This window comes from Pituophis catenifer, unplaced genomic scaffold, assembly GCF_029215685.1.
Source record: "Pituophis catenifer annectens isolate HBS135680 unplaced genomic scaffold, rPitCat1.0.hap2 SCAF_4, whole genome shotgun sequence".
Taxonomy (NCBI): Eukaryota; Metazoa; Chordata; class Lepidosauria; order Squamata; family Colubridae; genus Pituophis; species Pituophis catenifer.
This window is the reverse complement of record NW_027256884.1, coordinates 51,260,573-51,276,263: the sequence shown is the minus strand read 5'-3', so window position 1 is coordinate 51,276,263 and position 15,691 is coordinate 51,260,573. Positions and strand designations below refer to the sequence as shown.

Genomic DNA, 15,691 nt, shown 5'->3' with positions numbered 1-15,691 from the left:
AAGTGAGAACCATAGAGATAGCCGCCACCTGTCTTCGTAGAGTATTGGGTGAAAGTTCCCTCTCGAGCCCGTCCTGTAGAAATATCAGGATGTGAACAATTGAGGCCTGAAAGGCAGAAACCCCCATATGGTCACACCAAGCACAAAAGGCCCTCCAAGTGGCCAAATAAATGCGGTCTATGGACGGCCTCCGGGATGCCTGGATGGTCCGGATAACCCTGGAGGGAATGTTGTCCTTACTCAAAGCGCACCGCTCAAGTGCCAGGTGGTCAGTTGCAGCCACTGAAGGTCCGGGTGGAGCAACGCCCCCTGGCTGAGCAGGTCCACAGGTTGAGGGACCCTCCATGGAGGGGTCACAGACAAAGATTTGAGGTTGGCAAACCAAGACCGTCGTGGCCTATGTGTCGCTACAAGGATGATCTCTGCCTGCTCCTCTAGAATCTTCTGTACTACTCGTGGAATGAGTGGCAATGGGGGAAAGGCGTAAAGAAACCCTTTCAGTCAAGGACAGCAAAGGGAGTCCATTCCCTCTGCCCGAGGAGCTGGAAAGCAAGTGTAGAAGCGAGGGAGTTGAGCATTCTCTGGGGTAGCGAAGAGATCCACCTCTGGAGGGCCAAAAAGGCTCGACGGGTTCTGGAAGATCGACGGATGAATATGCCATTCCACGTGGTCAGTTTGTCAGCTGAGCCAGTCCGCTTGTAAGTTGGCTGTTCCTGAGATGTGTTCCGCCATCAGAGAACGCAGGTGCCGCTCCGCTCATAGATCTAATCTGGAAGCCTCCGATATCAGGCCCTTGGATCTGGTGCCCCCCTGGCGGTTTATGTGAGCCCTCGTGGCCACATTGTTGGTGAGTACCAACACATGTTGGTCCATCATCAGTCAGCTGAAGTGTTGGAGGGCCAAATAGACCGCACGCAGTTCTAGCCAATTGATGTTCCTGTGTTGATCGTGGGCTGACCCTAATCCCTGAGTGACCTGTGTCTGAAGGTGGGCCCCCAGCCGGAAAGGCTGGCGTCCGTCATTAAAACTAGATGACGAGGCTTGTGGAAGAGCCGCCCTTTGGCAATGGTCGGAGACCTCCACCAGGGTAGGGACCGTCTGACGCTGGGGGGAACCTGGACCCTGGCTTGAGAATTGCCTTTGCCCACCTTCTGAAAGGGCAAGAGAAACCATTGAAGGTCTCTCACATGAAGGCGAGCCCATGGTGTAATGTGGATGGCCGAAACCATCTTACCCAGTAAGGTAGACAGCAAGGCCAGGAGAACCTTAAACTCCTTCTGAACTTTGATCACAAGTTCCTTAAGGCTAACCTGTCGCTCCTGTGAAAGACAGACTCTACCTTCTAGGGAATCTATTACTGCTCCCAAATGCAGAATACGTGTCAACAGGACTATTTGACTTTTTGCTATATTAATGGAAAAGCCGTGCCATTGAAGACAATGTATAGTTACTCGGAGATCCTCTAAGAAATGCTGTTCAGAAGAGGACTGAATTAAAATGTCATCCAAGTAACATTGGACCTGGACAGGGATGGCTAGAAGATGAGCTGCCAAGGCAGCTAGCACCTTAGTAAAGGCACAGGGAGCAGAAGACAGTCCAAATGGCAAAGAACGGTACTGATAATGCGTACCGGCATAATAAAACCGCAAATATTTGCAATGTGGGGAAAAGATGGGGATATGTAAATAGGCCTCAGTGAGGTCAATAGAAGTGAGGAAGTCTCTCCTCCTGATGCCAGCCAAGATAGATTGAAGAGACTGCATTTTAAATCGTTTATAAACCACATAACGGTTTAGTCTTTTAAGATCCAGAATAGGTCTCCACCCACCTGAGGATTTGGGGACCAGAAAGAGCAGGGAATAAAACCCCTGTCCCACTTGATCCTCTGGCACCTGCTCGATGGCCTGAATATCCAGTAGGTGCTTCACGGCCAAATCCATGAGGGCCTGTTTGCGCCCATCTTTAGAAACAGGACAGCGAATAAAGAAACCCGGAGGGGTGGAGAAAAATTCAAGGGATAGACCAAATCTTACCATATCCCTGACCCAAGAGTCTGATGAGAGAATGTCCCATTGGTCAGCAAAAAGAGCTAGCCTGCCACTGATGGGGCCGTCAGATTTGCAGCTCTTGTTGGCGGCGGAAAAGATGGCTTCCTCCCCCTCGAAAGGGCCGCTTGCCAGGGGGAGGTCTACCTCTATATGGCCTGTCCTGGGTCCCCTGCTGTCTAGGTACGAAGGACCCCTGAGATCGAGAAATTCCAGCGCCCCAGTCCGATCCCCTCACGGGACACCTGCAGAAAAAGGGAGAGAATCGAGTGTCAGATTTCCGTTGCAAAGAGGGTAATATTTTGCGTTTGTCTTTCGACTCTATGAGGAAAGGGTCCAAAGATGAGCCAAATAAATCGTCCCCTGTGAAGGGTGCGGATGCCAGACGCCACTTGTGGTGAGCATTTGCCTGGCAGTGTCAAAGCCAGACAAGCCGGCATGTTAATACCAAGGAGACCAAGGACTTCGAGGCAAAGCGGGCAGAGTTTAGGGTGGCATCTGCAGAAAACTGGACTGCTGCAATAATTTTATTTAGGTCCTGCTGCAGTCTGGAATCCTCAGGGGGCAATTTGCTTTGGAGCTGGCTCAACCAGAGCAATGTTGCCCTGTTAAAGAAGGAGGCCATGGTGGCCGACTTAATGGCCCAAGCCGCCCCCAAGAGAGCCCATTGGAGAGTTTGATCGGAGCGGCGTTCCTCAGGGCAAAGCCCTTCGTCACGTTTGCCCGGAATGGCTGTATGAGGTAACAATGCTGCAATAGGGGCATCAATCGATGGAATTTGAAGTAAAGAGGCCATGTCAGGAGCCACGTTAAAGAAGCATTTGTCCAGGGAAGAAGGAGCCGGAGCAGATCCAGGTGACGTCCACTGGTGCCGAATAACATCCAGGAAGAGTGGAGGAGCTGGAATAGAATCGACAGGTTTAGTTGGCTCAGAGAAAAGCGGGTTAAAGGACTTTTGGGAGGTCGAAAGGGCCTAGCTGCGCCGCTTGAGATGCCTTAAAGAGTAAAGATTTAAAGACCGCAGGAAGAAATAGGCCAGTAAAGGCCAGTTGTTCAGGTTCTAGACCCTCGTCATCTGACAAATCAGGTTCCAGGTGGTCGACCTCGTCAAGGTTAGCTGGGCGAGTAGTATGTGAAAGAGGAGACAATACCGACTCTGGGCAGGAGAGCAGATCATCCTGGACATCACACTCTGGAGAAGCAGAACATCCCGCTCTCCTGGAAGTATCTCCGCCCGGTCGAAGGTAGCCAGCGTCCAATGACATCTGCAAAGCCCTGTAAAAATCTGTTGGAGATGATCAGGGAGTAAACCCTCTCTATCTTGAGTCAGAGGGTTTTCTGAGGGACCAGGAGCCAGACTTTGGGCGGTCACCGCAGCTTCCTCTAGAGGAAGTGGTGTAGGGCCGGGCGCTGAGGGTACAGAGGAACTCCACAAGGCAGTAGTGGAGACAGAAACGGGGCAGTCCCGCAGAGAAACCTGGTCAGGTGCCATCCCAGGAGAGGGAGCTTGTGGAAGCTCTTTTGAAGAAGAGACTCTGTGCTTGCTGGCCTTATTCCAGATTTTCTGTAAGGCCTGGTCCCGGCACCTTTCATCTCTAGTGGCAGCTGAACTGAGGCTGCGAGGGGCATGATGGGAGTGAGAAGACCTTCCCGTGGAGGACACTGCCTTGCCAGAAATATCCTGGAAAGCCCCTGGGTCTGGACCCAAAGTTACATTAGCATACTGGCCAGTAGATCCGGCCTTTCGGCCATGCTTTAATTTTGCTAATGCCTAAGGCATTGTTAATGCCAGTCAAGGACTACGTGAAGGACTACGTTAATGCCAGTCAAGGACTAGTGGAAGGACTTAAGATGACAATGTCAAATGGCAATTTAAAATGTCTGCCAATCAGACAAGGACTGGCAATGGCTGCCTGAGACAGAAATTCACAGAAGACAGCAAACTTCAAATTCAAATTGAAGGGGAAATCCCCCCTTTCCAGGTTGTGACACCGGTTAGGCAAATAAAGACCCAGGCAATATGCAGTCAAATAACAGGAGCGTGAAGCTCCTGGGATCCTAAAATGGCGTCCAACAGTCTGACAACGGAGCGCGAATCTCCTGCATCACAAAATGGCGGCCGGCATGTTAGCGATGGAGCGCTAAGCTCATCCACGGTCTGAGAAGCCTTCCACGATAAACAATGGAGCGCGAAGCTCCTGAGTCTCCCAGTAACTGTGCCAGGTTTAGTGCCATTGAATGAGCCAATTTGATCGGCGGTCAGTCTCCTTCAGGAGCTTCACACTCCTGAAGGAGACTGACCGCCGATCAAATTGGCTCATTCAATGGCACTAAACGTGTCCCAAAATGGATGCCGGCCATTAAGAATGGAGCGCGAAGCTCCTGAAGCGACAAAGGCTGCTCTGCAGAAACTGCTGCCGCTTTAAAAGCCCAAAGGCAATCCCCATCCAAATTGGCAATCGCCCAGTTCTGTCGGCAGGTGGGTGAAACAGGATCGCGAAAGCTTCACAAGCGGTCCCACGCTGCGGGTGGCCCCCTGACAGATGGTATAAGGTATGCCGGCTCCTCACCACAAGCTGATTTCAGGGAGTGTGAAGCTCCTGTGGGCACCAACCCGCCGTCCCCCTCCGGCCAACAAACCAGCTCTTCTTTCCCCTGGAACGCCTGCAAGTTCAACAGGGTAACTGGCCAAAGGGGCAGGGGTGAAAGAATGTTTTCACAAGCTAGCAAGCCTGCAGAGAGGGAAAGGATTCCCAAAGGGCAAGCGCCCCAACAACTCACAGTTCGATGTTCAAGAAGGTCAATTAGTTAGACAATAAAGTTCAAGAAAGGCAACAAGTAAAAACTAGAAGCAAGAGCACAATCCGAGAAGACTGTCCAGGCTGAAGGACTGAGAAAAAGCTGGAGATCCCTAGCAACAAGGGAGGAGCTCAACTTTTGCAACAGTCTCAGTCCTTCAAGCTGAACAGGCGAGAACCACCCATTCCTGGCTGCTGTCTCCACCTACAATGGAGAATGACAAATCCAATTTACAACTGCAGAGGTTCTTATGCCTGATTAATGTATCCATATGTATTCTTTAATATATGTCTGCAAGAAGCAACAGCCCAAGGAAAAGAGATGAGAAGAAGAAAAAAGAAGTACTGAAGAGGACTAGGATAAAAAATAATATACATTAATCCAATTAATAATTGCTAACTAAAATTATGTTCTTTGACCTAGGATCCACTTATTTACTTGCTTCATCCTGACCCAGCTCTTTGGGGAGGGAGAAGGAGTTTCTTCACTTCTCTGTGCTTGTTGTCTTTTATCTTTATTTATTATGTTTTGTTAATTTTATTGTAATTTTTTAGATTGTTGTGAGCTGCCCAGAGTCACTGAGAAATGGATGGCATACAAGTTTAATAAATATTATTATCTGCATGTATCAGATGATGTTTCTCTTACACATAACACACTCTTGCACCACAGATGTATGTAAGTATACACACATAGTCACATACATGCAGAAACTCCTTTATGGAAATATGAAAAAATATGGAAAGTAAGAGGATAAGTTAAGAGTAGGAGATACATACATTAGGTATATAAAAAAAGAAAGGGTTAGGGTTAGGGTAAGATGAAGTAATGGGAAGAATAACATGATAGGGAAAGACAGGCATTATAGAAAGAGTAAATTCGCCAGGCAAACAGCCCCCCTCCCCAAGCAGGAGCTAATCTTCAGGTTGATCTTTAGTACATTATGTGTAATTCAGACAATATATTTTATCTAAGCAATAAAACTTTTTATACTTTTCTATAGTTTGAGAATATAATTATCTTTATATTTAAAAAATAAAATAAAGAACACTGCACATTATTCACAAAGCCTAGAATTTAGAATACCAATTTAGCCTAAGTTTTAAAGTAGAAATTCAGGTTTTTGAATGAAAACTCTCAAAATCATATTTTTAGATTGGGTTTAAAAATAATTAACAGAAAAAAATCATTTAAATACAACACTTTTGGTGTAATTCTCTACAGCAGAGTTGGATCATTGAGATTAAGGCAAAATAATAGTTTTCATAATGAAAATTAGTTTCCCTTTTCTTTACAATTGAGCAAATTTCTCTTTTTCTGCAGAAAACAATAATTTGGCAATCTGAATTACCGTATTTTTCGGAGTATAAGATGCACCTTTCCCCGCCCCCCAAAAGGGGGTGAAAATTTAGGTGCGTCTTATATACCGAATGTTGCGCTGCCCACCCACTGGCCCCCACCCTTTGGCCTCTGCCGCCCAGCAGTTACCTCCTTGCAAGCAAACAGCAAGAAAAAACAGCCCCATTCAGCTTCAGCATAGGCTAATTAGCACAAGTTGATTAGATCGGCCTCCCAACTCTCAGCTGATTTGTTCTCAGCTGTTTTGCGCAGGCTCTTTTGCAAGCTCTTGTTTTGCAAGCTCTTTGCTTGCTGCAAAGAATGCTGGAGCAGATTTTTTTTCCCCCCTAGCTAAAACGAAACTGAAAGTAAAGCAGGCTCTGCTGCAACATGATAAAATGAGGCAGGGAGAGAGATTTCTTTTTCTTTTTGCTCACCAAAAAAGGTAGGTGCAAACAATGGGAAATTTAGTGCAAAAGAGGAGAGTTCAAGATTTTAAAACACAAAAGAAAAAAAGGTCTATTTAACTAGGGAATTGTAATAATTGATATGCTATTAATTGTATATTGTGTTGAAAGCAGAAATGGTTAAGTTATGGTTTGGAGGAATATATGAGGGAAATTATTTGGTTTATTATTATTGGTAAATATAATTAATTGATTTGTAAGAAATTGGATTGCATGGAAATAATTGGAATATTCATGTTCATATTGTTTGATATACAAAAAAGATAAGTTATAACTAATTGATTTATATAAAAATGTTGAATTTGTATTAAACAATTGTAATATTAAATAATTAACCAATGTGAGGATGGATATAAAAATAGATGACAATGGGAAGGGGTATAATATAGAATAGAAGGGAAAAATTGAATTTGATTAAGATTAGAAATGAGAATGAAGGGTAATATTGTTTTTTTTTAAAAAATAGATGAGGAATAAATATGGCAAAAAGGAAATATAGAAATTGTAAATTTAATTGAAATGACTAAACACTGTTTAAATTTGTGAACCAGCCAAATACTGTTCAAAGAAAATACATTGTATGTTTGTATGCATGCTTGTCTAAAAAATGAAAAAAACTTAAAAAAACAACAACCAAAAAAGGTAGGTGCGTCTTATACTCCGAAAAATACAGTAAACTGTAACCCATGACAACAAGAAACTATGTAAAACCATGGATAAGCATTTTAAATGAAGGACCAAACTATAGATGGATTTAAACAAGGAAAGGGAAGAAACAGATTCTCATTCACAATGAACAGTACACAAGCCAGGGCAACTTGCAGGCAAATGGAACCAAACCATGGTCTGGGAAAAGCAAAACAAAGATAATAAAGCACAATGTAGATTGTTTTACTTACCTTGTGTCTGCACTTAAGCACAACACCATAGGCTCCTATAGCCCAAAATTAAAAAAAAAAATCAAATTTCAACATTCATATGTACATCATAGAAAGTATTATACTTTGCATTTAAAAGGTAATAATAATAATAATAATAATAATAATAATCATAATAATAGCAGCAGCAGCAGCAACAGCAGCAAAAAAAATTACTGGGAACACCAACTGACAAAGTTCTTGAGAAGGAACAGGTCAAGAGCTTGTGGGACTTTTGAATCCAAGACATGCCTGACATCACTTTTGTGAAAAAGAAAAAAGTCTGGTTCATTGATATTGCAATACTAGGTGATGCACAAATTGAAGAGAAACAACTAGAAAAAAATAACAAAATACTGCAATCTGCAAATTAAAGTTGAGTGATTGTGGAGGAAGAAATCAATGGTTGTACCAACAGTAATAGGAACCCTTGGAGCAATACCCAAAAGGTTGCCTAGATACATGGAATTAATTTAACAGCTCTTAGGTCCTTGGTTAGGATCTGAACTGTTTTTACCAGTCCCAGACTGTGAATTGAATTGAAGACTGAATCTTAAATACTACTACTACTACTACTACTACTACTACTACTACTAATAATAATAATAATAATAATAATAATAATAATAATAATAATAATAATGAATATTGAAATAATGTAATAAAACCATAAGCAGAATGCTGACAAGGAAAAACATTACATGGTCAATTTCCTCAAAAGACAGAGGGGAAAGTGATATAGATAAGACCTGGCAATGGTTTACAAATAGAATATTAAAAAAAGAAAATGAAAGGTTTGATTTTAGCTGCCCAAAAGCAAGCTATTTGAACTAATGCAAACAAAGCCAGAACTAAACAATCATCAAATGATTAAAATACAGATTCTGCAAAGAAGCAGAAGAAACAGTAAATCATATATTCAGCTCATTGCAAGAAGATTGCAGAAACTGATTATAAACAACAACATAATATAGTCTTCAAAACGATTCCTGAAACATCTATTAAAAATACCATGTGCACTAATGAAAAGTTAGTGGGAATATTTACAGTAGTTGAAAAAATTGTAAAAAATTAGCAGATTGAAATATTGTGGAATTTCCGAATAGAAACTGATAAAGTGTTAGCTCAGATTTAACTGTGGATAAAATGACAGGGTGGATAATTGATGTGGCAATATCAGGGGATAATAGAATAGAAGACAAAGAATTGGAGATCACAGAATCAAGATCTGAAAATCGAAGTTAAAAAATTATGGCATAAATTGATTCCAGTGTTTATTAGCACACTAGGTGAAAATCTTGGATGACACTTAGAAAATCTGTGCATTAATAAAATTTCCATCTGCCAATTACAAAAGGCCACAGTGCTTGGATCCACACATACAGTATATTATACTGATACATTACTACATCCTAAATCCGTGATGGCAAGCCTATGGCAGGCGTGCCACAGGTGGTATGCGTAGCCATATCAGTGGACACACGAGCTCAGCTCTGGTGCGCATGCACACGCCAGCCAGCTGATTTTTGGGCCTTCTGGGCCCACCAGAAGTAGGGAAACAGGTTGTTTCCTGCCTCCGGAGGGCCTCGGGGGTGGGGTGGGGTGGGGTGGGGAAGGCCCTTTTTTCTCTCTCACCTGGCTCCAGAGCCTTTCTAGGAGTCTGGGGAGGGCGAAAACAGCCTTCCCCACCCCCCGGAGGCCCTCCAGAGGCCAGAAACAGATTATTTGCCAACTTCCGGTGGGACCGGAAGGCCTGTTTTTTGCTGTCCCCAGCCTCCAGAGCCTCTCTAGGAGTCTGGGGAGGGCAAAAATGGCCTTCCCCCCCCACCCCAGAGTCCTCCAGAGGCCGAAAATGGCCCGTTTGCCAACTTCCAGTCCCAACGGAGGTTAGCAAACGGGCTGTTTCTGGCCTCTGGAGTGCCTCCGGGGGGATGGGAAAGGCTGTTTTCGCCCTCCCCAGACTCCTAGAGAGGCTCTGGAGCCAGGTGAGAGAGAAAAATGGGACTACTGGGCCGTCGCGTGCCAGGAGTGGGGGGGTGTTGCATGCGCATGTGCGGGGCACATAGAATTATGGGTGTGAGCACACATACACGCAACCCCACCCCACCCCTCCTGGCACGCAATGGCAAAAAGGTTAGCCATCACTGTCCTAGGTTCTTGGGAAAAATGTAATGATATAAAGGCCAACACCGTGTAAAGAACTGGCACCTATGATTTCATGTTGTTGTGTAGAAATTGTAGAGATTATTATTTGGGTTAAATGTTGCAAAATTTTATTCTTAGGCTCAAGTGAAAATTGACTATTAGGTTTTTAAGAAGCTTGACATTCTTCCTCATTACAGTTGATTAAACATAAATTAACTGAATGTATGTGTGTTCACATATTTTTTAGTATAAATTTTAAATATTTTAATTTCAGAGAACAATGCAAGTGTCTAAGCATTATCTTCCTTAATTAGAAAAAAAAACCAATTTTGAATGATTGTAGCATAAAGCAGCTGAAGCAACAGACCAAATTTCAGAAGTTCCATTTTAAGGAGCAAGAATGCTTTAATTATTAGAAAATTAAATAGTTTTTACACTAAAACACTTCTAAATGTACTCAGGGATAAACAGCAATATATCCTAAGTGGTAAGATAAACACAATAGAATTAAAAATTTTCAACTGTATATCTACCACTTAGTTATCCACACACGACTTACCAAAAACAGTATTTGTATTAAGAATCAACTTTACTTTTTAAAAATATGTGCTTGCAGAGGCATGGAAACGAGAAAATTTTCTGTGAGAGTTTTGAAACTCAGCATTATAATACAGCTTGAAGCTCAGTTGGACAAGCAATCAAGATCTTTCTTAATTTTGAATATCTCACATATAAAAGGGTGTGCCCTTTCTTTCCCAGGCTTCAAAGGAAGAAAGAAAGCTCTCATAAGATTAGAAAACTATAACATAAAGACTTAAAGCCTTTATGATAGAAAAATTGCTGTTCCATTCATTTTATTTTGTCCTACTATAATATCAGTCATTTAGATTTTCCATTTTAGTTATATATCAGGAATTAACAGCAAAACAGCAGAAAACATGAGTCAGAAGTTCTATCATGCCATATCAGTGATTAGAAAAATTGTATATTTCTAGCCATAGCAAAACAAAAACTGCATTCTGTAATCAATGTCTCACCTACTTCTTTCTAGTTATGCACATATCTCTTCTCAAACCTCAATTAAATTTATTCATGAATATATGCTTACCTTCACCTACAACCCCAAGGATCTCAAATTTATTCATCACATTACCAATATTAGGAATCTTCATGAAGACAAATTTCTCATGGAACACCAATTGTACAACATGGCCAGAAAAGACCAAAATATTTGCAGAAGTCAAGTCTGTAACGGTTGGTAGGCTTTATCACATTTATGTTCTAAATTCCTGCAAAGAAAATAAACATAAAATTGGTATGAGCTAAAGTAATTTCACAAGATTCGTACTGAATGTACAACACTACTTACATTCAATACATTTGACTAATAGTTATATTATAATGCACAAGCCATCAAAGTCTATAATAACCACCAAGGTCTGATACAGTTTACACCAGGGTTTTAAATATATAATGCATAAACCAGAAGGACAACATTCTTTCATGTATTCCATCTTCAAAAAAGGAAAAAAACCAGACCCAGGAAACTACAGACCAATCAGTCTAACATCAATGTCTGGGAAGATACTGGAAAAAATAATAAAAAACCAGATCTGTGAACATCTAGAAACAAATAAAGTTATAACTAGTAGACAGCACGGGTTTGTTAAAAGCAGATCATGCCAAATCAATCTTATTTCATTCTTTGACAAAGTGACGAAATGCTGTGGACATAGTATACTTAGAATTTAGTAAGGCATTCAACAAAGTAGACCACAACCTACTTCCTGGTAAACTAGAAATATGTGGGATAAACAGCATCACTACCAGATGGATGTGTAACTGGCTGACAAACCATACTCAATGAGTAATTCTTAATGGTACTGTATCTACAAGGAGGGAAGTAAGCAGTAGGGTACCACAATATTCCGTCTTAGGCCCAGTACTCTTCAACATAAATGACTTAGATGAGGGAATAGAAGGGAAACATCAAATTTGCAGATGTCACTAAGCTGGCAGGAATAGTCAACACCCCAGAAGACAAAATCAGGATCCAAAAAGATCTTGACAGACTTGAACAATGGTCCCTATCCAACAACATGAAATTTAATGTGGAGAAAAGCAAGGTTTTACACCTAGGCAGGAAAAACAAAAGGTACAAGTATAGATTAGGTGAAATCTGTCTCAATAGAAGTAACTGTGAGAGTGAATGTAAGGTTTTGCCTGTCCAAATCTTCGCAAGAAAGCAGGACTCTTGAAACTGAAGTTGTTCCAAAAGGAGTTTTTATTGAAAGGCTTGTGATAGCAAGAGGTCTAGGCAGGAACTAAATCTTCCCACTTAAAAAATTTAAAAGCAATTTAAAGCAGTGCAAACAAAATCCGTCCCACAGCACAGCAATGCAGGAAACAAGAAACTTTATATAGAGATCTCTGCAATCCTTCCCCCTCCCACCAGAATGGCAGCATCCCATCCCAATAGAAATATATGGGACCTGACATGCCATCCCCCTAGAAAAGTGGGAAGTTCACCTGAAAGAAAACAAAAAGAGTGAAGGGGAGAGAAAGAAAATATAAAATCAGCGAGGTTTGTCAAGGTACAATTGATGAAATATACGTATTAATTTAGGGGCATGCACATGTTTTTTGTGAACCCATTCATTGTGTGAGAAGGGGAGTGTTTCCAAGCCACCAGGTACTGAGTGGCTCTGTGGAATTTCCTAGAGTCTAGAATTTCTTGAACTTTGAAATGTTGTTCACACTCTACCGTAATAGGGGATGGAACAGGGTAGTAGCCGGATGAAGGTCAGAGGTGACTTCAGGCTTCAGCAAGCTACAATGGAAAATGGACTTGCCATAAAGACTTAGGGAGTTGCAATTCTACCGTGACAGGGTTAATAATATGAATGATGAGGAAAGGCCCAGCTTTTTAGACTGCTGCAAAATTTTAGAAACTTGCTGGAAAGATAAACTTTATTACCCACTTTGTAAGGTCTAGGTTCTATTTGTTTCTTGTCTGCTTGTGCTTTATAGGCAGTCTTGGCTTCATCCAAGGCTTTGCAGACCACCGGCCAAATGGTTTGCAAATGACTGATCCACTGTTTCAATGAGGGGATTTCTGGTTCATGTGAGGTAACTCAGGCATAGCATTAAATTCTTTCCCTGAGACTACTCTGAATGGGGTAAAACCTGTGCTAGTGTGAACTGCATTATTATAGACACTTCTGGAAAAGGCAATAGCTCGGTCCAGTTGTCCTGGTTAATAGTTAATAAAACAACGCAGGTACTGTTTCAGAACTGAGTTTGTTCATTCCGTGGCCCTGTTTGTTTGCGGATGATGACTAGAACTAAGTCCCTGTTCGGTTCCGAGTAGGTCCAAAAAGGCTTTCCAGAACTTGGATGTGAATTGGACCCCTCTGCCTGAAATAATGCGTCGTGGGGCCCCATGCAAGCAGTATATGTGGACCAAAAACATCTTAGCCAAGGCTTTGGCTGTAGGGATCGTTTGGCATGGGACAAAGTGAACTTGCTTTGAGAAAAGGCCTGTGACATCCCAAATCACTGTGTTTCCAGAACTCTCGGACAATTCTACAATGAAATCCATGAAGATCTCTTTCCATAGTGCTGAAGGGTCGGCCACCGGCTGCAGTAGACCAGGGTTTTTCCTCTGCCTGCATTTAGCAGCAGTGCAAATCGGGTAGCTTGCTACATAGCTTTCTATGTCTTTTTTTAATGAGGGCCACCAGAATTGCTGTTTCGATAAATGTAATGTTTTTACAAAACCAAAGTGACCAGTTAATTTGGAATCGTGACAAGCTTGTATAGTTTTCAGTCTTTCCCTAGCTGGGACATACAGCTTATTTCCCACCCAAGCTAATCTATCTTTTATTATGCAAATATGTCTATGAGCATTAAGCCACACATCTGTTTCCAAGGTGTTTTTGAATTCTGTGGTGGTGGCATTGTCTCAGGTTGAGGGGTCATTCTTTGTCTGAGATAGCGTGACAACTTTAGCTGCTAATTGGGAGGCTGGGAGCACGAGTTTAATTACTTCCACCTTAACACTGTTGTATTATAGTAGTCTGGACAAGGCATCTGACAAAAAGTTTTTTCCTCCCGGTAAATACTTCAAAGTGGAATTAAAACTTTGGAAGTACTGTGCCCTTCGGACCTATTTTGGGGAAATTTTCCGTGGGGTTTTGAATGCTTACAAGTTCTTGTGGTCGGTCCATACTTGGAAAGGTATTTTGCTTCCTTCTAAGAAATGTCTCCAAGTTAGGAGTGCCCACCTGACTGCAAAAGCCTCTTTTTCCCATATTGTCCAACTGAAACTGTTCAGTTTCAGTTAATTTCCTAGAGGTGTATGTACATGGTTGTAATTTACCTTCTTCATTCTCTTGGAGTAAAACTGCACCGACTGCCACATCACTGGCATCGGCCTGAATTACAAATGGTTTCTCTGGGTCTGGGTGTTTTAACAGAGGTTCAGCCAAGACCTCCTGCACCAATTTAACAAGTTGAGTCTTAGTTTCAATATAAATCAACATATTATCAAGATAAACCAAAACTCCCTTATACAAATGCTCATGCAGCACCTCATTAATTAGCTGCATGAAAACGTCAGGAGCTCCTTGGAGCCCGAATGGCAAAACCTTGAAGTGAAAACATCCCAACGGACAATTAAATGGTGTTTTCCATTCATCCTGACAGTTAGAACAATTAATAAATAGAACAACTTGCCTGCAGAAGTTGTGAATGCCCCAACACTGGAAATTTTTCAGAAGATGTTGGATAACCATTTGTCTGAAGTGGTGTAGGGTTTCCTGCCTGAGCAGGGGGGGTTGGACTAGAAGACCTCCAAGATTCCTTTCAACTCTGTTATTTTGTTCTGTTCTTTCTGTTCTGTATATGGAAATCTTATATATAACAAAGAAAATTGCATAATAAATAATATTATAATAATAAAAAAGAAAGCAATGGTTTTGGAGTGATTTGCCATTGTTAGTTTGAGCGGTTCAGTAGCAAATGTGACTGGGGCGCCCCTCACAATGGACGCATCAAGTTGACAGAATGAGACTGGAATTTTTAGTGGCCTTAATCGAATGCCCAGTTCCCAGACCAGAGTTGGGCTTATTAGGCTTCTCGTGAACCCTGAATGCAGCAATGCTTTAAGTCTCACTTTTCTCCCATAGGAGTTGTACAGGGTTCTATAGGAGTTGTAAGGGGTTTGACAACCCCACTTACCAAATGATCTTCGTAGTTGCTCTCTGACTGATCGGGTTCTTCCACCGGAGCGGTCGGAGTTCCTCATACTGTACTATGGGTCATTAGGGCGGTGTCTCTGGAACGTGGTAGTGGCTTTGAGGGTTTCCCTCAGACCTGCTTCTCTTCTTTCTGGGTGGGCATCCTCGCATGGCACTCGGTTGTGTGGTGGCTTTCCTTCCCGCAATTGAAGCAGGCGGCTGAGCGCAGCAGGGCAGAGCGAGGTTTGGTTCCCTCCCTTCTCCCTTCCAGTGATTTCTTCCAGGAGTGACTTGCGTGGTACTGGTTTTGAGCTTGGTCGATTTCAGCTTCCTCATCCAAGACACACCAGCTATGCAGGCAGACTGGGGCTCCATAGGCAATGCAGGTGTTGTACAGGTAATCATTTAAGCCATCTTTGAACCAACTCATGAGTATTTCCTCTGGCCAATCTACTTGGCAAATCAGGTCACTGATGTGCCTTATGCAGTGTCTAGCCTTGCGGTCGGCTAGGGGGTCCTCAAATCTCTCTTTCAGGGCTGTCATGAAGTGATTAAAGTTGCAGAGCTCTGGTGCATCTGCATTATGGAGGCTCACCATCCAACATGCAGCTGATCCTCTGGAGCCAGTGTGAGAACCCTGACTTTGGACCTTTCTGTAGGGAGGTCCCTCCTATACTCCTGCATCTAGGTGCGAGGAAAAATCCCAGTTGCTGGGGATTTCTGTCAAATTTGACACCAAG

The 15,691-nt window shown here is 42.5% G+C and overlaps 1 protein-coding gene across 1 annotated transcript in view; it reads right to left on the bottom strand.

Annotated features, from left to right (window-relative positions):
• CDKL5 (cyclin dependent kinase like 5) overlaps positions 1-15,691 on the bottom strand; it is a 166,916-nt gene that overhangs the window by 43,204 nt on the left and 108,021 nt on the right. Inside the window, exons 2-3 of the mRNA XM_070943812.1 lie at positions 10,820-11,000; positions 7,549-7,583 (exon numbers count right to left, since the gene is read on the bottom strand). Of these exons, the coding sequence (XP_070799913.1) occupies positions 7,549-7,583; positions 10,820-10,883 (99 nt within the window). The 5' untranslated portion in view covers positions 10,884-11,000. The remainder of the gene's footprint in view (positions 1-7,548; positions 7,584-10,819; positions 11,001-15,691) is intronic.